The following is a 25,155-nucleotide window of genomic DNA, read 5'->3' as shown; positions in this document are numbered from 1 at the left end:
AGTTAAATATTTTTTAAGAAAAAATTATCTAAGATTTTTACAGATCAATAAGATTAATGCAATTTTAGGCTTTCCTTCTTTAGAAAAATTAATATTTATTAATTGGATTAAGTATATCTAGACAATTCAGCTTTCAAATGCAATTATAAGCAAACCCGTTGATAATTTCGTAACATACCTGACAAGGATAAAGTGCATACACTTAAAATCGGAACACTCAGAATATTATGGAGATGCTTAAACACTTTAGCGGGCTAAGAACGTGGTTCTTGCGGCCTGATTAGATTTTAAGAACTTATTTATACGTATGTCTGTCTCCGCTAAATATATTTAAACCGATTTCCAAAAGAGCTTTGTACTTAGTCTATATGCTGGAACGCATCCCAGCCACAAGTGTATCGACTATTGCGTTATAAACGGATTGGCGATGCTCTCCACTCCGTCTTGTGGACAAATGAGGACCAGGGCTGTGCCACGACAGACGACCAGTCCCAGGCTGCGGGTCTGTTCCTCCGTCAGTTTGTAGGGCTCATCCGAATCTCGCAGATACTCCACCGTGTTGTCCAGCACCAGATTTAACAGCGCATCGTAGCCCTTGAGGATTCCGGATGCCTCGCGGCCGCCTGCGAATTTCACGCGGATCTGTTTCTCCAGGTACTTGGAAAGGTCCAGAATGGACTCCTTGCGGCGCTTCTCCTTGCCGTCATTGTTGCCACCCACCTGTCAGGCCACGATTATGATGATTAGGTGCCGAAATGAACTACAAATTATTTAATTTACCTTTTTATCTGCCATTATTCTGTCTTATTTTTACTTTTTGGTAAATGCCGGCTGGTGAAGAGTGACCAAAGTGTACTTCCCCAGAAATACGCCAAAATAATGCGCTACTAGCCAATAGAGGGCGCTGAAGACATTTTCTCAGCCACGCTTTGGAGCACTACGGAATATTATCGATAATAATCAAATAAACTTCTGTAGAAATTCCAACGTGTACTCCAAATGCGTTATTTATTAATTGTGATGTACGAAATTATGCACGAATATTGGTTTGTTCTTTATTTGCGTAAAAATAATTCTTTTTGTTAAATATATCGAAAATGCATTTAGTTATATCGATAGGAATATCACCATCTGGTCACTCTGACTGGCTCTCCATTTTGTTTTCCACGACAGAGCAATTTTTAGTACATCAAATTGCTTTTTTTATCAACTACCGGAGCGTTTTTGTAAATTTAAGTGTTTTAAAGCCACCTTAGGATCATGGGACGCAAGAAGAAGAAGGCCTCCAAACCCTGGTGCTGGTATCCTTTTCGCAAAACAAACAAATATTTTTTCACTGCATGTGCCGCTCGCTGTATCTGCACATACACTCGCATTTATATAATGGTATTGTATTGGGGGGAGATACATACACACATACTGGGTACAACGCCGCTTCCTCGGGAATTTTCCTTAACTCTTAACGCCAAAAACTAGGTACTGCAACCGTGAGTTCGATGACGAAAAGATCCTTGTGCAACACCAGAAGGCCAAACACTTCAAGTGCCACATCTGCCACAAGAAGTTGTACACCGGACCCGGACTCTCAATACATTGCATGCAGGTGCACAAGGAGACGGTGGACAAGGTCCCCAACTCGATGCCCAATCGCTCAAATATTGAAATCGAAATCTTCGGCATGGACGGTATTCCCGCCGAGGATCTCAGGGATCACGAACGCCAAAAGAATGGCGGAAAGTCTGATTCGGACGATGATGAACCGGTGGCCAAAAAGAAAGTGGAGTGTAAGTGGCCAGCGATGCGTAATATGTACAAAATCGCTCTACAACAGTCATTGCAGATGCCATGAGCGTACCGCCGCCTATGATGATGCCCCCGAATATGATGCCTCCGCACATGCTTGGCCAGTATGGCATGGGAATGATGCAGCACATGCCGCCACTGCCTCCGTATCCTGTTCCAATGATGCCGCACATGATGCCTCCGCGTCCTCTGTTTCCAGCCGCCATGGCCACCACATCAGCGGCAGCTGCTGCGGCGGCGGCCCATCATCACCACGCTGCCGCCATGGCTCAACAAAAGCCAACATTTCCAGCGTACAGGTTAGCATCGATAGGGAAAGACCAAATAAGAATCCTGCCAGCTTTCCATTTTTCTGGAGACAGAATTTAAACTTAGAGCCCTGCTTATATTCTTTCTTTTGAGCATATTTATTTAGATTCAATTTTGCTGGGAAATTTTGAGTGATTATTAAATCCTTGCTGCTTGCTTTTATCTAGTACCATTTTTTCAAGACTAAACTTTAAATAATGGTTCATATCGGCATATTTTAAATGGTTTCTCCCTACTAAACACAGTCCTGAAGCAAGTCAAATGACTTATTATTAGGCTAAATTCGCAGAACTTGTTTTAGACTAACGTACTTTTATTTTTTCTTTTTACTAAAGTAATGCTACCATAAGTGCTCCGCCTACCACCAATCATGCTGGTGGCGCATCCAGTGCACCACCAAGTGGTCCGCCCGATGCTCAGCAACACCAGCAGCGACCACCGGCTCCTCCGGCGGCAAGCGGATCTTCCGCTGCTGCTGTAACCACCAAGATTATGCATCCGCAGGACGACCTAAGTGTGGAAGAGTTGCGCGCTCGCCAACCGAAAATACAAGCACGACTTGCTGCCGCTTTGGCTTCCCTGGCGAATCCACAAAGTCGCAAGAGTCCCAGCAACAATGGTGGCGCCTCCACGTCGATGCCCGCCACTCCGCCGCCTCCGTCGCTGGCCGGGATCTCGCCCACGGGCAGCAATAGCAGCAGTGGCATGGCTAACTCGATTGCCGTCTCCGCAGCCATGTCGAAGGCCCAGGAAGTGAGTTCTTATCATAGTTATAGAAACCATAGTCAATATAAATAAACAGACCGTGACGGAAACGACTTCCACTGATTAACAGGAAATAACAAACACAACGGACTGAAACGAGGACGTGTAAAAAAGACAATTTCCTCCAAAAAGAAAAATAAATTATGTAATTGCACATACGAATCCAGACCCCATTTCGACTGCATTTTGCATTCTAAGAGAATTCCATTTTTCCAAACTGGACATTTTATACAATACAATTACATTTACATTGCGCAGTTCGCCAATTGCGACAGCGGAAGTTACGTTTACACGACCACAACGTACGAGAGCAAACAGATTACAGATTACGAGAAACACACAACACGAAACAAAATTAAAAGAAAAGAATACTTTTTTTAGCATATAGTATGATATATGTCTGTACAATTTTTAATTAAAAAAGAAATTAATGGCAACAAAACAAACGAAACGGCGGTTTTCAATTTAATTAATTTGATTTAAAGCACCTTACCACAAAGCATAGAGAACTCGATAGAAGGGAAAAGTGTCCATAAATCTGATATGCCAACACATGCGCCAAATTCCCTTGTACTGTATTTTAAAGGTACAGCGGAAGCAGCTGAAATGCAATTCACAAACCCACTGATAATTAGCAAAACTCTTCTTAGCGGGTGGGCTGATTTAATTGGTTCTTAGGGGCAGATATAGAGTAAGTGTTAGATCTATGTAGTCGGTTCCATACACTGTTAGGCATCATTTTTCTATCAGTTAAAGTTTAAACCACCACTTTAAAATAATTTAAAGCTTAAAAGTTAATTAAAGAATCTTTAATTCCTCTGCCCATTTATGTCCGTATAATTTTGATAGTTCAGCAGCTTACAAGCTGAAATTAAAATTTTTGTTGTTGTGTTTAGTCCCATTCTGCAAGTCTTTTGAAAGCCTTAAGAAAATTATTTGCTACCACGATATGTACAAGAACTAACTCAGTCAGGATACATTTTTTTGTTGGGTTGACCCCAAAACTACACCCTCCCAGTGGCACGTGAGATAAATTCAATCGATTCCCAACATTTTCTTACAGAACGCCGCTCTAGTAGCCGTGGCACAGGCACACGCACATGCTGCCCAGGTACAGGCCCAAGCTCAAGCCCAGGCCGTGGTCCAGGCTCAGGTGCAAGCTGCCCATGTGGCACACGCTGTGGCAGCACAGCAGCAGGCGGTGCAGCAGCAACAGGCGGCGCAGCAGCAACAGCAGGCCGCGGTGCAACAGCAGGCAGCGGTGCAGCAGCAGCAACAGCAACAGGCGGCGGTGCAGCAACAGCAGGCAGCGCAGCAGCAGGTCAAGCAACTGGAGGAACTGAATCGGGCTGTGATGCTCCAGCGCTTTCAGGCTGCCCGACAGCCCGGGAATCCCGGTGCTGCTGCAGCGGCTGCGGCGGCCGCAGCCGTCGGCATGGTAAGTCTCTAATCCTGCAGTGCTGCGTATGCAACGCGAAGAAACCAACAACAGAATGAACTTGACTTAACAATACCGAAATTCCGAGTGCTGATAATCTCAATCTGTAAAAGACCACAATACAAATACCGATCTTGTGTCCTCGGGTGGTATCATAAAGCCAACGACAGCATTTTTGAGTGGGTCACCCAATATAGCTTAGAGCTTCGCCCTCACCATCATGCTGATCACCTACTAGCTAATGTTTTTTGGAATTAGTTGGGGGTCCAAAATTTAAATAATTTTCTAGCGAGATAATCTATGGTTAACGAAACCATAACCGCACACTCATAAAACTAATCTCAAATTTATGTGGAAATCATCGAAATATTTATCTTGAAGAGATTACGGATTATTTAAGAACATACATTACAAAAATTTGTGTATTTGTAAAAAAATATTTTTGAAAGTTTCAAGGTTTCCGTTTCTAACTACATTGAAATATTTAAGAGTTAAATTTGCACTTTTTAGGCCACAATAACATTTCCATCAGTGTAAAAAAACTTGGCTAACTACAATCGCTTACCAACACTACCGCTTAAAGTTCCCCTTTCTTTTCGAACACATTACTGTTGCCCAGCTTAGAAACAAGGAAGCTCAACTGTCTCAACTAAGTCTTACGCCTTGTGTATAAATCTTAACCCTATTAAGCCTTTAAACTGGAAAATTGTGTTAAAGTTACCGTTACAATTGCAGTACAGATCAGAAGTTCAGTGTTGATAAACGATAAAGTGTTGCAAAAGTGTTGCGCAGGGTCCGAAATGAGTTACAGTATGTATGGTTTTTGTACAACAGCAAGTTTATCTCTTCCCCCCAAAAAACCGAACCTAATCACTCCCTCCAATAAAACTCACACCCCGCAAAATGATATGTGATATTCAATGTGCGCAATGCAACAAGATAAGTAAAAGCCAACAACTCCATTATAATCTTACTTAGTCGTACTTATGCAAGTAATTATGTAGTCTAAGCAAGTACCTACTCTCCTCTATCTCTCTCAATCTCACACCCATGCGTATATAATCCACAAGATCAAATCAAGATATAATACCCCGTCCCCAAAAGAGTTTCTAGTACGTACTGCCTTGCAAGTAAAACAGAAAACAATGAACATTAACTAATATTTAAATGAGTGAGAGAACAGTCGTGAGTTATGTTTGAACTATTTTGCAAGCCATGTAAGTACATTCCAATAATATCTTTTACAAAAAAAAAAAAAAATGAAACAATTACTTTGAATTTGTCGTAATGGTTGCTGCGTTGGTTGGTTTAATTGATTGATGATTGATTGACTGGTTGATTGATTAATTCATATCCACAAGATATACACTTGAATTAAGTAAGACAACACTCCGCATTGATATGTCTCTATATTTCTATTACCTTGATACTTCACCCACCAATATATAAACAAAACCTGAAAACTACTCATAAGCATAATATCTAAATGTTTTATGACCTGTAAATTGTACTACCATATCAGTGTTTTGTGTTTTTTCGATCACGCATTTCTGTCTTCAGCTCCTTCCTACATTATTCAAAAGCTTACCTACTTCCTACCATCCACAATCATTTCCTCATTTCCATTCACACTAACACTCCATTCATCTGGTTCTATGCGCAGTACAAATGCTTAACCAAGGTAGAGGACTTTTGGTCCGCGACTCCTTTAATTTCATTTACACCGATGAGCTTGCCGTAGACTTCCTCCTAACCCACTCTCATCCTCATCCCATTCTTACTCTTAGCCAAGATTAAAACTAACTTTAACTGAAAGATATTGGAACTTGAACTCGACTTGAACCCATGCCTCCGGTTAGTAAATCAAATTACTATTTCTTTTTCTTAAGTGCGAATATGAATAATTGTTTATGTTGCTCTACTTGAAGTGCAACTCAAATATGTATTAAAATACAAAACCAAATATGGTTTGCAATGCAATCCCCTCACACCTTCTTCCACACCATCGTCGTCGTCAGTTCAGTTTCCGAATTGTAAGTACTTTTCATTTTAAATCAACAAACTATTTAATTACAACCAAAATATATTGTTTTTACCATGGTGAGAAGAGAAGAAGTCTCGTCTCTTCTCTCTGCTCTGCTCTACTCAATATTCTACTCTATATTTCTTGTCTCTGCTCTATCATACATTTGTAATGCGATGCAAAAAATGTTTTCCACCAACAAAAAACCAAACACACACACACACCTCTTATCCATTTATTGAATAAGTACGCAAAAACAACTTATTAATATCTTAAATGAAAAAAAAAACAAAAAACGAAACAACATAATTAATAACAACTTAGCTAATTTTGTGTACAATGGCTTCAATATAGACCTTGCTGAAGTGCCTTCAAGAGTATTAATCCGAGACCCTTTTCCATGCTCTTCTATATCTTTCTCTCCTCATCCGGTCCTCCACCTCCAGATGCCGCTCCCTGGGCACATGCAGCTCATGCAGCCGATGCTAAGACCAGCCATGGCCATTGGACCCCATGGAGCTCTCATCGGCGGGAATATGCTCAGAGCCGGTGGCCCTGGACTGCACGGTATGCCTGCAGGTATGTGGAACAACGAATGCTGGTTGTAAACGGTGCAGCGGTTGGTAACTGTACCAATCAACTCTGCGCCGTTTATAAACCACCTCTGAGTATACAAGGACTTATATTTCGATTTCCGTTAAGGTCTACTGCCGATGCAGATAGGACTACCAGGAATGCCGGGGGCCTTACCAGCAGGAGCGATGGCGATGCCTGGAATGGGTGTGATGCTGCAAGGACATCCCAATATGCTGCAAATGATGCAGCCGCGCTTTAGATGATGTCTGCCCGCAGCGCCGGGTCTGTTGCAGGCGCCAGCAGCCCAGCCGCCAACGCACCTGCAACCGCAGCCGCATCCTCAGCACGTGCAGCAAGTCGGGTCTTTTTCCCGGACCACGGCCGCTCTGCAGGCTCAGGCACCACTGTTGAGCCTGCCGCTGCCACTGCTTTTCCATGAGTGAGGCACGGATCATGCTTATGATTGCAAACGGCAAACAGCGCGCACTCAGCAAGCAAGTTGTTTTATAAAACCCAACCAAAGTCAGTTTTTTTCAATGTATAACAGTTTTTGAGACACGGTACCCTAAACACACATACACACTTCTTGGCCACACGCTACCCACTAATCAGCGGTTATGCCCAGTAAACCAGTCGATGTCATATATATATATATATTTCGTTCATCTAAAGCACTCCATTCTAGCTTTCGTTTCAAACCAAATTGCTTAATTTTCCCAATCTGACCTTCTCGATGTGCGTGCATAAATACATCTTTTAGATATATTATTCGTACTCTTTGTATAACACAATGTTCCACAACGCCAAACCACACACACTAACACCATCCATCTGAAGCTATTTTGTTGTGCTGTAGATCTCTATCTTATATCTGTATCTATATCTATATCTGTATAATCAACAAATTAATCGTTGACACTTAACCTATACAATTTGTTGTTTTTTTAACATTCTTTTTCTTTTTTTTAGTTTCATTTAGTGAGCATATACTTTAAACACATCCACACCCACACACTCTCAAGTTGTTTAATTATATCTCCTCCAAAACAAATGAAATCTGAAAAGAAAAAACCTTCGAAATCACACAAAACCAAAAGCAAAGCCAAAAGCAAAACCAAAAAACATGAACGCAAAGCCCTGGGTATGTTGACAATTGCCATAAGCAGCATTTTTGTGTTGTTTTTGTGTTATTCGTGCGTAATTATACTTTCGATTCTTTATGTCCACGTGAAAAGCTCTGCAAACTGTTATAATGTTTTAAAATTCATGAAACTTCTGTTCAGGCCCCATGTTGTCTAGACCTTCGTTCAATCGTTCAGTTGCGGCTGACAAAAAGTAAGTCCTATCTTTCTTTACCTAGTATATTCAACTATATACAAAAATATTTATAAACATATTCCAAATTCGTTTGTATCGTTTCTGTTTTTTTGGTATGTAAAATATATTTTGTGTGTGTCATCGTGAGACAACAGATCAGAGCAGGTATCTACATTCAATTTGATTTTCCTATTTAATAGTTATATGTGCATAAACAAATACTATCTATCCTAAGTCATTTGGTTATGGTATGGTTGGTACTAATCAACAGCAACTACAATAAAACAATATACCCATCCCTACATAGCTTATAGAGTTGCCCCTTGGTGGGAATCTAGATAGGAATTGCTCACGTGTTAGTAACTACACTCGATAAATTGTTTCGGGATTGATCATGATGCTTTTGTTTTGTTGTTACCGTAGCGATCTTCCAAAGTCCTTAGTTATGTATGTAGCTTCCTTTTCACGACTTCAACTAGTTTTCGAACTAACTAAACGTAATACTCGAGAACTTCATCCTTTATAGAGACGCTCAGGCTTTTGTTAATCCGATGGTAAACCTATACAATTTTAGCTAGCATAAGTAGTCGTTTGACAGTTAAAAGTACTAGTCGTATCCTTCTTGTTTTGTTATGTTCATGGAAAGCAGCATGAGTCAGATTGTTCTCCATCCCCCGAGATCTTCGAATACGAATACTCCGAACACAGACCCAGTGTAGCCTACGTTAGTTAGACTTAGCACCCAGAACCCTGGAGAGCACCACACGCGACACAATCTAACACTCACCTAGGTTTGAGTACACCTCTAGTACACACATGTAACACTTGTAACCCAACCATTATACTATATATCTCTGTATGTATAAATACATGTATTAATGTAACTATACCGCGTGACTTAACCATAAGCAATGACAAGTGAAAAACTGCCCAAAAAGAAGCGGTTGAATCTGAGTATTCCCCTCACTCGGGCCAGTTTAGCGCAAAATTGATGTTGGACTTTTGGGTCTGGCAAATTTGCCGCACCGCCATCGGGATATCGCCGGGCATATCAATTTCGTTGGCCCGGTTCGATGATCCTGCGGTGTTAGAACGGCGTGCTTCAGACGAAAGTACCTCAATGCAAGACAGACAATATCCCAGATTTGGTGGCATTACTCGTATACGATTCACACACTCCTCGACTAAGCTCGCATCTGTACACAGTCGTTATAATCGTACTAGTAGACTACATATTCTCTTTCTCTGGTAACTGTATGGCGAAGACCTGTAAATATTTGATCGACGCATTTCATTTTGTAGAGTTGCTTTTACTTACCACTTTTGCTTTACTTTCGTCGGGAATGCCTATCATTTTATTACTGATTCTTGTTTAACATAAATTTCTTTAGTTACCCAAATTATATATTTCAAATTTTGTATTTTAAAAACAAGTTAATTAATTATTGTGTATTTTTAATTAGATAATTTTTTAAATATGTGTTCAATTATTGTGGCAATAAAAAGGCAACAAAATATTAATTTTAGAATTTAAAAACATTGACTTGTTGGTTTTAATTAGGTCTTTTGTCAATTTTGAGGCTGTGTTATGTTTAGTTAATCCAGATTATCAAGATGAGTCAAATTAAATTGTATTTGCAATCGTTTATGTTTAGTTTCGGCTTGCATTTCCCGTCAGTAGTGAACTTATAGTATTGTTTTCGGTGGTGGTCTTTACGTAAATCAATATTTTCTCATATTATATTTTGTAAAATTCTATCCATGCAATGCACGCGTTCATTTGAAAAGAGTACAGCTAAAAGGCTACAAGTTTTGTTAACATTTAATGGGCTTGAGGTGTTTGCAAGGAGAACTAACTAAGAAAACTATGACTTAAATTACATATTTAGACCACCGAATCTGTCTGTCTTTGCGCTGGGCGACACGCGAGTAGCTGGACAAATGGCAGTCACTGTAATACTAAACCCCACACAAAACCGATCCATGAGCGTAAATGTCTGCTGCGTCCAGTCGAAAGCGTGTCACATTAATTTTGCTGAGCGAAGAGTCCCCTGCGTCCGTGCTGCCCCCTTCTATCTATCCATATTAATATAAATAAGTGGTATATGTCTATCTTTGGATTATGTTTTGCATGCCCAGAAGAGTATGCCTTCCGACCACAAAGTACAAGTTCGAATCGGACGCAGGCGATGTGCCGTAGCTTGGTCAGGAGATATACGGTCCTGATCCTGGTCCTGTATATTGTAACTCTGAGGCGAGGGCACATCACAGTTATGGAACTAGCTGTTGGACTTTTCGGTCCTTGTCTTGCAACCAACCAACCACTCAATCGTTTATTCACACGCATAACACCACTACTATAGCTTCTGAATCAGACGAACCGCATTCGCATACTACGCGTCTAGTTCGATCCACACAATCCGGCGGCAGAATCACCAACCACATCGACAACCACACCACATCTCAAAGCATCCGTGCAAAGATGGATCTGAAAGAGATTTACTAGAACGTTTGGTTACACATTTTGTTCAGTGTTGATTTACTCATTTGTCAATATGAAATTAATCAATAATGCTTTGATAGTTGCAACTACTTTGTTTGGGAAAGTATTTCAAGATCGAATAAATTTCAAACTATTAAACGATAGAATTTCTTTTGCCAAAGATCTTTGAAGCTTTCGACCAAAGTTTTTTTTTATTAATTAATCTTTGAATAAATATAAATGTTAACCGTGTTTATATTTCTCATAAGCTTTAAACATTTTTGTTGCATTTACTTTTAACTAAAGCTTACGGAACTAACTAATCAAATTTTCCTTATCCATTTCTGTTCGTTCCACAAATTATCACACAAATACTTAGCTAATGCCTATACTATATTTAGAGCAAATGCATAAAATCAAAAACCAACAAATTTGCCTATGTTAAATCATTTTTAATGTTGTCATGTAAATGAAAAGATGCAAAAGCAAGGAATACAAAAAAATAATATAGCATTCTTGTACGTAAAATGTTTTTACCAAAACCACAAAGAAAGATAGTATACAACAGCAAGTTATATAAGCAATTGTTTAAATTCTTTTAAACTATATAAAAAGCAAACAATACTATTAGGAAAACATATATTGCATAAAAGTACTATTTCTAGTTTAATGTTTGGATTGTTCTCTATTCTTTTGAAATTAATTTATTGACATTTTAATAAAACAATTAAAAGTGAATATCATGCGTTTTCTTAATCGATTTTGTTTCAGACTAAGACGGACTATTTATAATAAGTCTGGAACTGTAAGCTATTATTATTATTCATATTTTAAAAGGGTAATTTCACATCTGTCATGGAATTCCCACAATGATGATGATGACTCATTCGGATATCCCCATTTGAGCCATGGCACACATTCTGTCAGTGAGACAATCAGAAGTCGGAAACTTTCCATGATGATAAACCAACAACTTGATTACAATTTAATTTCACATATTGATTAAAATACAGAATGACTCGGACACGGGCTTGTCTAATATCTTTTCATATTTATGGGTCAATCATGAAAGCACAGTAGGCCTACTGTGATGGCTACGAACAGCGTGGGAGCTGTTTCAGGGGCTTGTCAATCGCGGGGCCACAGCTGGATATTTAATGGGTGGATTAGTATGTCCATGGTGTGGGAGTTATACATAATATTTGTGGGATAGCCCAGGGAGCGTGCCAAAAACTACTTTAATTCATAACCAAAGTGCTAAACCGTCTTAACGGCTGACTAATTCAAGTTCAGTCGAATTCCAAGAGAGCCGCTTCGAGCGCAGACCGGTCTCCAATAAGTTGACTCGACTGGCGGCTCACTTGACTTTTAGTTTCGTTTCGAGTCTCGACGCTGGCGGTTGTGTGCTGCTGTTTTGGTGATCACGAAAAGGTGTGTTAAGTGCCGACCCGAACTGCTGACATTTGGCAAAGATTTGTCAAGTAAATCATATGAACATATAAGCTCGCTGATCATAAAGCGAAGCCAGGGCCAAACGAAAGATTCAAGACACAAACTTAGAGTTAGCCAGGTGACAAGGCTTGCACAACTCGAGCTGACCAAAAAGTGTGTTTTCGATAGTCACCCCTATTGTGCTATTGAGCCATTCATTCACAATTGTAAAAAAAACAATAAATATGTATCAGAAACAAAGCAAACAAAAAACGCGTTAGGTAATGGCAATAAAAAGAAGGATAGATGGAAAATCTCGTCGCCATTCCATTAAAAACCATTAATAATGAGACAACGTTTGTAATTACAAACGGCTTAGACACGCCTACAATAAAAACCGAAAGTATATTTTAACATCTGGCTCACGTAAAAAACTTGAAAAATGTGTGCACAAATCGTTCGACAAAAATACAATTTATTAGAGGAACAAACGAAGAGATTGGCGGCCAGTCGGAGTGCGCACTTTGAAATGCTAATGGTTGAACCGCGAGGCTCAATTGAGGATGATGATGAGGTCGAGTGTTTCGGACAGCGACGAGGCAGAAAAATGGATGATACTCTAAAAATAAAGTTCCAGTGAGGTGGCAGACAACTTGTAAACAATTGGTTTTGGAGAAAGGTTTGGTTTGAAGAGCACTCGAGTAGCAGATCTTTCTCATTGTTTGGTCTACATGTCTTGAGAAACATAAAAAGTAAAAAAACGAACCCCTTAAAAAGAGTAGAGAAAACATCGGTCAACTTCCTTGGCCACGTTCTGATCTTGTTCGTTAGATAATGTACCTCAAGACTCGCTTTTAACCAGAAATTAAACTTTGTGGTTTGGCAACTGAGTCAAAGTGTTGGCCGACCAAAGGCAACTTTCAAATACCGAAGTCAACCAAAGAGACATAAAGTGTGAGTCACGCGGAGCATAAGAAGGCCAAGAAGGCTGGTCCAAATGACATAATTTCAGAATTTTTGAACTTTATAAGAAAAACAAATCTGATGAAAAACTAGAGGAAAAAGCGTGAAAGAAACGATACTCATACTATGACTCAAAACATCCGTAAATGAATCCTATCCTATTAAATGAATCTTAAGTTGGCTGTTTCTGAGTGTCTGATCTGGTTGCGTTTATGGCTTGGACAAGGCAGTTGCGGCTTAACGGAAGCTTAAATGAGTGGAGCAGTTTTAATTAATTGATTTTGGTATTTGCAGTGAATTTATTGGAGTCATGCTGCGATTCAGATTAGGCCTGCTGCTTCTGTGGGCGGTTTCTGCCCTGGCCAACGACAATCTTCGCGTGGCCTACGAGTGGCGGGAAATGGACTTCAAGTACGCCAGTCCGGACCAGAGATGGTCGGCCATCGAGCGGGGCGAGTTCAAGCCGGCCAATGTGATACCCTTTGGCCTGGAGGTCGCCGGCCACCGACTCTTCGTCACCCTGCCCAGATGGAGGGACGGAGTGCCGGCCTCGTTGGCCTACCTTGATCTTAATGGTAAGCGCCTGAGTTCCATTGTTGCAGCTGCCGCAGTACATGCATTTGAATATAATTGCCCCATGCAATTGCACTATGTGTGCCAAGAACTGATCTCAGATCTGAGACCTGAGTTCTCAAATCTCAAATCTCGGGTCTCGTGTCTCGGATCTCACAGCTCAGCAATTGTTTTGGTCGCGTCTGATGGCGCCTCTGATCAACTTGACCATCCAAACAAATCTGTTTCCTTTCGCACTTGCGGCAATTAGCATAGTAATTCCACTCGCTGGCGTTATTAGCTGTCTGACAACCACAGCACGCCACAAATCGGTGCATACTGGATATATGTGTCATCATCTTCATTTGGTCTCCCGGGAGCGCAGTGCACTTGTGCGAGAAACACTCACATTTGGTCAGAGCCAGTGTACATATCGCCTTTGTTATTATTGGCATAGATATCAGAACGTATTTTAATAGAACTTCGCTATTATATGATTTATATATCTGCTTATCCATTCCTTGTAAGTGGGAGTACAAATAAAGTTACTTTACCTTTTACTGCCTCACAACAAGGCCAGTGGGCAGTTGATACATATATACACAACTCAATCAGCGCTTATTAGCAAGTTAATCAGTTTACCCAAGTGCAATGAAAAGCATCAGTGCGAATTACTCAGAAACAGTCAGCAAATACAGCAACATTTTGTGAGCAATCCAATTAGCAATGCAAATGGCCAAATTTAAATACAAGGCAAATGAAATGACTGCTGACGAGAGAGATCAATAAACCTTCAAATGTTATATATATTATATATATATCAACAAACATACATACTTTAGATAATTATATCATGGGCAAAAGTAGTTATATTTAACTTTATTCATTGTATTTAATTGTGCGTTCTATTTCGATGTACTTTATACAGATACGTCCAGCAAGGGTCCAGCCTTGAAGCCATTCCCCAGCTGGCAGGCTCACAATCTCCAGGAAGCCGAGCCGGAATTGGTGTCCCCATTCCGCGTGCGAGCCGATCGATGCGGACGCCTGTGGGTACTCGACTCGAGGATCTCCGGGGTCCTGGAGCAGACCAAGATCTATGGAGCAGCCCAGCTGCTGGTCTACGACCTGCATAATGATGATTTGTTGCGACGACACGTTTTGCCAGCCGCTCAGTTGAAGCAGGGATCACTGTTGGCCAATCTGGCGGTGGAGGACTCTGACTGTGAGAACACCTTTGCCTACGCAGCCGACTTGGGCAGTCCCGGCCTGGTGGTTTACTCATGGAAGGATCAGGAATCGTGGCGTGTGCAGCATCACTTCTTCCACCCCGATCCCATGGCCGGTAACTTCAGCATCAATGGCATTGAGTTCCAATGGGATGATGGTCTATACGGACTGGCTCTATCGAAGCCCCTGGAAACGGGCTATTCCACGCTGTACTTCCATCCCCTCTGCTCCACCACGGAATTCTCGGTGGACACAGCGATACTGCGAAACAAGACCCTGGCCACATCGCCGATGATTTATCGAGAATTCAAGGTGCTGGGCTCCAGAGGACCGAACACTCAGGCTGGAGCCGAGTTCCTGGATCCGGATACCGGGGTCCTCTTCTACGCCCTGCCCAATCTGAACGAAGTCGCCTGCTGGCGCACTGCCACGGACTTCAGCCACAGCTCCCAGAGCCGCATCTACATGAACAATGAGACCTTGGTGTTCCCCAGTGACATCAAGGTGGACGATCAGAAACGTCTGTGGGTGCTATCCAATCAGCTACCCGTCTTCATCTACGATGAGCTCTACCCCGGCTCCATTAATTTCCGTATTCTAACTGCCAGTGTTAAGGAGGCCATTGAGAACACAGCCTGTGAAATTAGAACTTCCCCTCTGCCGGATGTAATCAACAAACTGGGGGATATTCTCAATACCAATATTAAGGTGAGGGCCAATTCGGCTCCTTCCCTGGGGAACCTGAGCTCCCTGATGGTCGTTGGCCTGTGTTTGCTGATGGGCTTTAGAATCTAGATCCCTGGATCGGTACATAAGTATCTTGCACACTTAAAGGAAATGTTTCTCCGATTTCTTAGACGTAGGAAATATTTTATTTGAGTGCAATTGTAAACTGTTAAGATGTAGGCTTAAAAAACTTAAACGTTGTACGTGAAGTTGATTAAATGTAAGAAGTGTATTGAATAGTTTTCTTTATATGTACTTCCCACCTATTGCAATTCCAAGCCAGCTTGGATATTGACTCAATACTTGGGTTGCTTTTCCTTCTTTTTATAAGCAATGGCTATGTCGATGGTCTCATCGCTGGCTTGGGACTCACCATCCTCGGAGTTAGCCGCTAGCTTCGCCTGCTCCTTCTGCTGCATCTTCTTGATGAATCCGCCACAGAAAAAGAGAGTCATCTGGAAGGATACCAAACACCTTATTACTCTGCTCCTTTTGAATGGGGTCTGCGTCTTACGTGTTCCAGTATTCCAATCAACCCCAGGACAGACAAGCCAAGTAGAAATCCAAGAGAGCCACCCACATCGGCTATGAATTGTGTGGTGTCATAGCTGGGACGCTCTTCAATCATCTGGAAACGTTAAAAGGCTCAGTGAAAGATCGATGCATCATGTTATGGCTATACCGATATCAGTTTGGTTGTGTAGTATATGTAGATTTGGGTGCGGGGCTCTGGTTGGTTGAAGGCCTTGCGGTTCTGAATGAAGGTTGTGTATATTCTCGATTGGCAGGGCTGAATACAGTCGCAGTCAAAGTCGTCCTCATTTTCATAAACACTGAAAGGGAAATGGGGAAAAAATATAAAATACAACACCAAAGCTCCTGTCTTACTCTTTATAGTCCGATATCAGTTTTCTCATGGAAATTGAGTCATTGCAGGGCTCACTGGCAATTTCATGCATCCAGGGTCCCGAACACTGCATATTATCTGCTAAATCCTGCCAGATGCATTGTTCCCCACACTGAAATGGTTGCTAATACTTATTTATGGCAACTTTTTGGTTTTGTTCCTACCTTTAGGTCACTGTAATCCTCATCTTCGGAACACGCCTCTTCTCTGGTCTGCACATTGGAGAAGTATTGGGTTTGGAGCTTGATCTCGATTTCCTCATTGACACTGACAAACACATACTCCACTCGACCGGAGCCCTTCATATTGATTTCTTGGTAGTAAAATTAATTAAAACATATTCATTTTCTTTAAGCTAATCTCATCTCCTCACCTGTGAAATTCTCTTTCTTATCGTGTATGAAGACATGCCACCCGACACCACCTGTGTCCACATCGCTGGTGGAAGTGGTCAGCATGGAATGTTCTAGCATTATGGAATAACCTACATCCTTCGATACTCTTTTGGCGGATTCCTTGGGTCTGAGGGTGAAGCAGCGACCCATGTAAAAGTGCAGACTGCTGTTCATGACCACGTCTAAGTTCAACAAATACATACATAGTGGTGTGCACTTAAAATACTCGAAATTAATTTGACTTACTGTTTTTGTCTTCGTTTAGTCCGTAAAACACAAAAGTATCCTCCAAGTCATGTGTACTGTTTTCAAAGAACTCATCCAGGGATATTTCTCCAAACGGAAATTTCATCCAGCAGGTTGCATATTTTGGATGGGGACAAGCACCGCCGGAAAGGCGCTTTAAAATATATGTAACATATATCGATTTAATTGGGCTTACTTTTATAAATTGGGGAGTTGCAGAAATATCTTCAAGTGAATAGCTGTGCTATGGCTCAACACCTTCTAATTTTCTTATCCACTAACCGTTAGCACGTCCTCCTTATAGGGCGGTTCCCGACATATGGTGACCGCGGGCATTTCGATGGTTTCGTTCAGGTTGTAGTAGGAATGGGTGGAGATGGGTGGGTTGTAGAGCTTGGCGAAGCACTCGTACAGCTGGACAATGACCACAATGCAGCAGGCGAAGAGCACCAGGTAGCGGATGAGCTTGGCTGGATCACGGAAGACCCAGGCCCGCGTCTCCGACCAGTAACCCATGGCGAGCGGAAAGTGAAACTCGAGTGAGCCCGATGGATATGGGGATACGAGTTTCTGTCATGGCTGAGGGCCAATATCTTTGGTCCGCAGCATGCTTGAATTCTCACAGTTGGTCAAGATAAGCCTAATATTGATTTACGTGCCGTGGTGGCGATAAAGCGCCATCAGCCCCACCATCGATGGTGACTATACAGCGGGACATGTGCTGTATACATTGTTTGCAAAACTCCGTAGTACCACGGCTCTGAGCGTAACATTACCAAAACATGTTGTTTATAATTGTCTACGCCTAGTGCAGATAGCTGCCCCATATCTACTGAACCCGTAGTTGCAGCTGAAATCACCGCTGGGTAACTAATTTATGGTTTTATATCTGTTTGCTCCTCGTCCAATGGCTGCGTGTGCACAGTCAGTATTGTGGTGATCCCTATGGGACTCTTTTATAAGGGGTTTCTAATGCTCTTTACTGAGTCAGTTTCATTTAAATTGCACCTAAAATAAAAACGAATAAAGAAAATTAACAATGCAAAATTTATCTGTCTTTGCCAACTACTTGGTATTCAGATGCTTTTATTTTCCTATACAGATTTCTATTTCCATTATATTTAAGGATGATATTGCTAGTGGCAGTTTATTTTTCAGAAAGTACTAAGGAAAGTATGACAACTGCATTTATTATATTCATTGTGTAGTCATAACAAGCTAAAAACAAGTCCCATTCCATTTGAAACCCTTACATAAAGACGCATTTGCGATACCTTAGCCTATCATCAAAGCACCTCGCACGGGCATAGCTTGACCTTATAGACAGCTAAATCTAAATCTATGCAAACACCTAGCCATTAGCAAGGCATATGCATATATCTGAAACTATATAAACAGATCGGGATATATAGCCGAAGCTTTCGGGCGAAAACAAACAATGCGTGGTGGATCCAGCCAGATCGAGGAGAAGACATTCCTCAGTTGTGACGTTAAATCAGAGCAGCAGAAACATCGCCCCAATACGACCCATTGCTATTTATCCAAGCCCCTATGTACAATCTTATGTACATGCTGGGAAAGTAAAACAAAAAAAAACAAAAAATCACAAAAAAAAGAAGAACTAATAAACAAAAAGAAACTTGCTGCTAAAAATAGACAAATTGAAACATTTCATGAGATGAAAACACCAACACAACGTGGACATGGACGTGCTGACGAGCACGCCAAAAAATAAAGGAAAAAGAGTGTTTCTTTACTGATCGGGCACAGATACAGATGCAGATACTGGTACAGATACAGATCAGATACAAATACAAGCACAGATGCAGATAAGATCGCATCAGATCTGTGTATCGGCCGTATCTGTGGGATATGTTGACGGACTTCTCGGTCCGCGTACCACACGGCGTATGCGTTCTGCGCCCGTGGATCCGTATAGTTAGAGCCCAGGACGCGGTCCCTGTGTGCGAGCGTGTATCTGTATCTACATAGTAAATTTTAAATCTTAGATACTCTCGTATACATAGAGAGCTGCAGAGTAGAGAACGTTCGCTTGTGTTGAACTTCTTCGCAACTAAATAGCTTTTGCTTTAAATTTAGAACACAGCGGCGGCTATATTAAACGCATATGAAATGTTTTTTAGATTCAGTAGGTATGCTGGCAAGGTATATAGAGAGAGTCCAACATATATCTGTACAACTAGTACGAGGTCCTACACCCGATATATTCTATGAAGAACTCTACCTGCCGTTTCACTATCCCATATTATCTGCCCCTAAAACTTTCTAACTTTTCATACTCTCTCGAGTCGACCCATATGCATACATACATATGTATATGTTCCTCCTTCGATTTTCTGTGGAGTATGAAATATGTTTTAAAAATACACTTTGCTTGTCGCTCATAAATTTCTAAAAACAAAATCGAAAAATACTTTTACATTCGGCCTGGTACTGACTCATTTCCATGCTGTCTATATGTCTGTACATGATTAATCAGACCGCATACACACATTACGCGCAGAGGCGTCCGATGGGGGGAAATGGCCCCCCTCGAAATGGAAAATATTTTCATTTCCCATTTTCACTCATCATTAATAAAAGTCTCGACGCTATATAGACTTCGATTATTGCCATTCGCTGCACTTGAGTTCTATGGTATATAGTCGATTCCTTGGTTGGCTGCTTGGGTACTTGGGTGCAGTCGGTTTAATTGGGTGACAAATGCTTACAGAAATAATTTTTAATGCTCCACACATCAGTGACTAATACTAAATGATTCGATTGGATTGCCTAATTAATTAGCGATAGATGGCATCTATGGCATACGACTATGAGTTCATATTTGAGCAGGGAAATCTTCTGCGGATTGGTTTTGCATTATGCGTGTGCGATTTTCAATTGAGCCAAGGCAATTAATCATTTCAGACCACACGGGTCCACATCAACACCCAGCTGAGGGCTGGAAAACGTTTTCCGTTCTTCAGATTGCATAAATATCTAAACAAAGTTGTGTACTGGGAAAACAAACATTGTGCGATGGGTTTGTGCAGAAGCCACAATAACCAAGATGAAAATAGCTTCACCCAAGCTGTATCATCATTTAAGAAAATTATTTCTAAAAAGTTTTAAATTATTTGGTCAGTTTAAGCTGATTAAATCGATTATTACTAATTTTAAATTAAATATATTATTATTATTTTATACTTTTAATTTAATTTAATTTGTAAAGGACAGGTCCTTCGATATAAATACTTTTTTAATTTTCTTTTCTTATTTATTATATTTGTAAAATATTAAAATTTTTGTATATAAATACATTGTAAATTTAAAATATTTTTTTCATCAAACAGTTTATTCTAAGTTTTTTTTCCTTTGGCTGAATAAAGCGTATACAAGTTTTTTTGTCCGGATCATGAAAGTATTTTGTTTTAATTCCCCAACTACATAATTTCTAAGTTGTTTTTTAATGTTTTATAGTCGAACAGTTTTATTTATGAAAAAAGAAAGAGTTTCAATCTTTGAAGTCGAATTTTGTGAACATTTTATTTCGCGTATGCGATCGATCAAAGAACAATGAAGTGACAGAAGATCGGATTGTTTTAATTCCCCAAACTACATATCATAATTCCTAAATTGTTTTTTAAAGTTTTATTATCTTACAGAATATTATTTATGAGAAAAGAAAGAGTTTCAATCTTTTAAGTCGAATTTTGTGAACAATTTCTTTCGCGTATGTGATCGATCAAAGAACAATAAAGTGGCAGAAGATCGGATGCTTTTAATTATCCAACTATATTTCATAATTTCTTAGTTGTTTTTTAAATTAAATCACTTAATGAAAGAAGTGATAGAAGATCGGATTGTTTTAATTCTCCAACTATGTTTCATAATTTCTAAGTGGTTTTTTAAAGTTTTATAGTCTTACAGAATATTATTTATGAAAAAAGAAGGAGTTTCAATCTTATAAGTCAAATTTCGTGAGCATTTTCTTTTGCGTATGTGATCGATCAAAGAACAATAAAGTGACAGAAGATCGGCATCTAAAGCCATATTGCATACGAGTATGCAGCTTAAGGATTGACAGTTGCAAGTGCTAATGCCAATTTGCCCGAGCACTTGGAAAATAAATTTGCGAGACGTTTAATTACCAGATATTTCGTAGGACGGCCAGATCCTCTGTTGCATAACCCGCACGTAATGCAGGAAGTATTCATTCATTTGTCATGCCATGTGCTACCTGGCAAGTGCCTGTGTATACATGCAAGTGCCTCCCGCTTTTCACTGCATCTCCACCTTGCCAAGTCTTCTGGGAAATCGAGAGAGACCTCTCGCGAGTTGGATGTGGGCATGGGCAGGGGATCGGTGCACCAGGGATGCGATGCAGATGCAGATGCCGCCGAGTCCACGACGTTGACCGACGGTCGCTTGGTCGGCGCTCGAGGATTAGGGATAACGGCTTGGGGGCTGGGATGTGGGGATAGCGAGGAAACAGGCCGACGATGGATATTTTTATATCGACCATTTGGATGGGTTCCAATGCATTTAGACGAGAGTTATCTATAGACTATGCATGTATTTTGGTCACGGTTGGCGTTTTTAAAATATTTTCACTATATGTGAACCAATTGGTTGTGCAGAATTTTTAGGGAATACCATTCAACAAAAATTTCGGGCAGGGTTACCGATATCTTGAACAAAAACTGATTAGGCGGGAGGAATTTGAACCGGGCTGCATATGCAGACACATCTAAGCCAAAAACATTGAAATGGTATGATACAGTGCGTAACAGAAATAAAGTCTTATAATTGAATAAATAGAAAAGGTTTATTTTTATGCAGGAAAATTATCAATTTATGTAATGTTTCATATGGTGGTTTCATATCATGGCAGTTCCAGTTGGCAATCCGAGATTAATAAACTTAAATTAAAAAATTTTAAGAAAATACCTGAATTTTAAGAAATATTAATAAAGTATTTGTAGCGAAATATTTAATTTTGTTAAATTTGACTACTTGAATATGATCTTGACCCATAAGTATCTGCATACAGTAGTATGTCGAAAGTACTAGAGCTGCCATCGCTGATGATGATTTATGATCGGTTGTGCAAAAGAGCAAGAGCCTTTCAGTAAAGCAAATGATCCACTAACCGACTTTATGGCTTAGGTGTACCCACTACGCAACGTATGTAGTTCCCAGTGATCTGCGTTTGTGTCACAACCAACCCTCGTTTTTACCCCACCGATAGAAACGCCATTCAAAGTGTCTTCTCTTTGGCAGCGACTTTGGGTGGTGCTGATCTTGGCGGTGCTGGTGGTGCAGGTGGTGCAGGTGCGGAGGAGGACCTCGGCATCTCTGAGATAGCCCATTGCAAGCAATAATTGTTGCTGCCTCGTGTAGACAAGCACCTCATGTGCACCCTCCACCACCCTCTTGAAAAATGTGGGGGACCACCAGTGCCAAAATACACAATACACAAGAAGAAGCGAGCATCTTGACACTAAAATGCAAAAATTGCTTTGCGTCAATGACTCAAAACGAAAATGTTTTTGTGATTTTCAACAAAAAATTGGGAGCAAAATATGGGACTCGCTTTTGACGCCCGAAATATTTTAGGGGTGCAAGGGAAGCATCTAGAATAACTGAATAATTACAAAATGTATGGTTACTAAATGCTTTTTTTATTAAATATTAAATATAATATTACATTACTCATTGGCTTGCAAAAGTACAACAAAAATTCCCAAAATAATTTATTGTAAGGTGCGAAATTGTAGTTTGTTGTTCTTGGGAACTGTTTAAAATGCTTAATTTATGTTTTCGTCTGTTTGCCCACAATTCTGGTCGACAATGTCACAGATTTTGTTTCAGAAACTTAGCAAAAAGTATTATAAATTTATATGTGGGAAAAGACTAGCGAGCAGCAAACCCTGCCCCGAAAATAAAGGAAAAAGCACTCACACTTGAATGAGAACTGAACACTTTTTCAAACTATAAATATTCCTCAAAAAATGTTTGAAAGTTGTTTTTGTCCGAATTTTTGCGTATTCTTTTTCCGCTACACAATAATCATTGTTAAATATTGAATATTTAACACGAACCAAGTCATTACGAAAAGTAGAATTTGTAGAATACCTTGCAGTGGGTGTATATTCATTTTTCAAATAATTCTCTGCCAAAAATGATGCACATGAAATGTTGTAATTTTGCTAAAAATTATGAGTAATTTCTGTGTCGGAATTTGACATCGTTGTAAGAGGGAGGACCATTTCAATTCTGTTGGCATTTATCATAATTCTCTGTGTCGGCAGTATAGATTTGATAAATTCCCGACAAATCGCTCCAACACGAATTTCATAATGCACTCGTATTTGCAATCGTATCTGTATGGGGCTTTAGCATTGAAAGCTAAAGATTTTCGCATCGCATTGCTCTGAAGGACGCCGACTACATTGATTTGATGTGCCATTTCTCTGTCTATCTATCTACATACATACATATATCTAAAGTATCTCTTCAACTATGTGTTTTATTTGGTTTTTTGTGCTTTGGGAATGCTCGCATGTTCTGGCCCATCGATGTTATTTTGAAGTTCACATCTTTACTTTTGGCAGACATGAGTTTTCTACGGCGACATCCTTGGGCTAGATCATCAATCATTAGCTCGAAGGATCGGTGTTTTGCGTTCCATAACTGAACCATGACCAGATGCATGTTTAAAGGTCTTCATGGTATGGGCCGTTGATAGCAAACGATCGATCGCCTAGAACAGCTGTTTTGCCACTGATCGTAAAGTGATCGCAGGTTAGAAGGAAAACCAACTAGCGCCGCCTGATCTCTTGCTTTCCCCCTGTTTTCCACCCACATTGGTGCCAGATCGGATTGGCATTGAGGTGACCAAAAACCAAAACCAGAACAAAAAGCGAAAAATGATCACCGAGAAAAACAAATAAAGATCCCACCATAGCATACACATGTGTGCGTCTAGAAATGATATGTGAAATAAGTAAAAAGAAAGCTCGCAGAAGAAAGAGCGGGGGATTCCGGCGGAGAAGAATTGCCATTGCCTCAGGGCGGAAAAGTTGTCATTGAAATGAATTTTACTATTTGACTGATGGGAGAATTGCGAGAGAGCTCACGCAATCGCAATCGTGTGAGCAGGAGCTTTCCGCTCTCGATTCCGCAACGATCCTGATTGCATCATATGCTCGCACATACACCGTCCACCATCCCGCAATCCCCCACAGAAATGCCCACTTGCTAGAGAAGAGGAATCAGAGCAGCCAAGTGCTAGACCGAAAAAGGGAGCAAGAAAAGCCGAAACAGAAACAGCGCCACGCACACCGATCGTCGAATCGAAAAGCTTTCGGGGTCTTACGGGATCCATGGGTATCAAGTTGCCCCGTATAAAAGGCAAGTTTACCGGTTGCACGGTTCAGAACGGCTTTCGAGCGCGTAAGTGCAACACCTTTGATGTGCGATCTCTGATTTTTGGATATTACCACCCAGCAGCAGTAGCAGCATCAGCGGCAGCAGCAACAATTTGACCTTTTTGTCAAAAAGCATAAACCTAAAATAATTATTACTACCTATATATACATATACTCGTATGCAACAAAATCGAGAAATTTCAAAAAGTGTGTGTGTGGTGTGCCTTAACTACGATCCTAGCGAAAACGGATCAATTGAAACTCTGTGACAATAAGAACAGTGAACCGGACTCGGACCGAACCTCGGATTATCGAATCGAATTGGATTACAAATAACCATCTTTCCTTAGGAAGTACTTCAGTTACTTAACATAACCTATAGGCGTTTTAGTTTCTCTACTTTCTCACGGCGAATTCTGACTTCAAACTCTTTCATCGTATCATTTTTCGGTTACTTAAAGATTTCTACAACATATAGATCATTTAAGTGTCAGAAAGAGACAGCTAGCTGTTACTTCATCAAAAGAAAAATTCGTGTATCGATGCGAGTTCGAAATGC

The 25,155-nt window shown here is 40.5% G+C and overlaps 4 protein-coding genes across 5 annotated transcripts; 2 read left to right on the top strand and 2 right to left on the bottom strand.

Moving 5' to 3' along the window:
* Positions 1-70: 70 nt before the first annotated feature.
* LOC122612753 (U6 snRNA-associated Sm-like protein LSm7) lies at positions 71-917 on the bottom strand. Its single transcript, XM_043786566.1, has 2 exons — positions 781-917; positions 71-720 (listed from the first exon to the last, which is right to left on the bottom strand). Exons 1-2 carry the CDS (start codon positions 793-795, stop codon positions 403-405), a joined length of 333 nt encoding a protein of 110 aa, XP_043642501.1. The 5' UTR covers positions 796-917; the 3' UTR covers positions 71-402.
* A 214-nt stretch (positions 918-1,131) lies between these two features.
* On the top strand, positions 1,132-9,642 carry LOC122612462 (BUB3-interacting and GLEBS motif-containing protein ZNF207). Of its 2 annotated transcripts, XM_043786106.1 has the most exons (7): positions 1,132-1,301; positions 1,477-1,784; positions 1,841-2,102; positions 2,448-2,865; positions 3,941-4,315; positions 6,785-6,917; positions 7,041-9,642. In XM_043786106.1, the coding sequence occupies exons 1-7, from the start codon at positions 1,261-1,263 to the stop codon at positions 7,175-7,177; spliced, it is 1,674 nt and encodes a 557-aa protein (XP_043642041.1). In that variant the 5' UTR covers positions 1,132-1,260; the 3' UTR covers positions 7,178-9,642. The 2 variants fall into 2 exon arrangements, with proteins under 2 accessions (XP_043642041.1, XP_043642042.1); XM_043786107.1 differs by lacking the exons at positions 6,785-6,917; positions 7,041-9,642 and adding an exon at positions 5,051-5,089 and having other exon boundaries at positions 1,133-1,301.
* A 2,460-nt stretch (positions 9,643-12,102) lies between these two features.
* LOC122615013 (protein yellow) lies at positions 12,103-15,847 on the top strand. The gene is made up of 3 exons (XM_043789843.1): positions 12,103-12,144; positions 13,402-13,682; positions 14,588-15,847. The coding sequence occupies exons 2-3, from the start codon at positions 13,418-13,420 to the stop codon at positions 15,682-15,684; spliced, it is 1,362 nt and encodes a 453-aa protein (XP_043645778.1). The 5' UTR covers positions 12,103-12,144; positions 13,402-13,417; the 3' UTR covers positions 15,685-15,847.
* Positions 15,848-15,911: 64 nt separating this feature from the next.
* LOC122615014 lies at positions 15,912-17,679 on the bottom strand. Its single transcript, XM_043789844.1, has 8 exons — positions 17,446-17,679; positions 17,164-17,317; positions 16,896-17,099; positions 16,687-16,835; positions 16,504-16,634; positions 16,298-16,448; positions 16,130-16,243; positions 15,912-16,070 (listed from the first exon to the last, which is right to left on the bottom strand). Exons 1-8 carry the CDS (start codon positions 17,677-17,679, stop codon positions 15,912-15,914), a joined length of 1,296 nt encoding a protein of 431 aa, XP_043645779.1.
* Between the last annotated feature and the right edge of the window lie 7,476 nt (positions 17,680-25,155).

Source organism: Drosophila teissieri, chromosome 2R (assembly GCF_016746235.2).
Source record: "Drosophila teissieri strain GT53w chromosome 2R, Prin_Dtei_1.1, whole genome shotgun sequence".
Classification (NCBI taxonomy): Eukaryota; Metazoa; Arthropoda; class Insecta; order Diptera; family Drosophilidae; genus Drosophila; species Drosophila teissieri.
Note: the sequence above shows the minus strand (reverse complement) of the source record. Positions and strands in the feature narration are given on the sequence as shown.

Excerpts from the sequence above, each read along its gene's own strand:
- LOC122615014 (XM_043789844.1), bottom strand. The coding sequence starts at position 17,679 with ATGGGTTACTGGTCGGAGACGCGGGCCTGGGTCTTCCGTGATCCAGCC. Across the intron at positions 17,100-17,163 it reads ACTAAACGAAGACAAAAACA|ACGTGGTCATGAACAGCAGT; the intron begins GTAAGTCAAATT and ends TGTTGAACTTAG. Across the intron at positions 16,244-16,297 it reads ACACAACCAAACTGATATCG|ATGATTGAAGAGCGTCCCAG; the intron begins GTATAGCCATAA and ends TAACGTTTCCAG.
- LOC122615013 (XM_043789843.1), top strand. The coding sequence starts at position 13,418 with ATGCTGCGATTCAGATTAGGCCTGCTGCTTCTGTGGGCGGTTTCTGCC. Across the intron at positions 13,683-14,587 it reads GGCCTACCTTGATCTTAATG|ATACGTCCAGCAAGGGTCCA; the intron begins GTAAGCGCCTGA and ends TACTTTATACAG.
- LOC122612462 (XM_043786106.1), top strand. The coding sequence starts at position 1,261 with ATGGGACGCAAGAAGAAGAAGGCCTCCAAACCCTGGTGCTG. Across the intron at positions 2,103-2,447 it reads CCAACATTTCCAGCGTACAG|TAATGCTACCATAAGTGCTC; the intron begins GTTAGCATCGAT and ends TTTTTACTAAAG. Across the intron at positions 4,316-6,784 it reads CGGCCGCAGCCGTCGGCATG|ATGCCGCTCCCTGGGCACAT; the intron begins GTAAGTCTCTAA and ends CTCCACCTCCAG.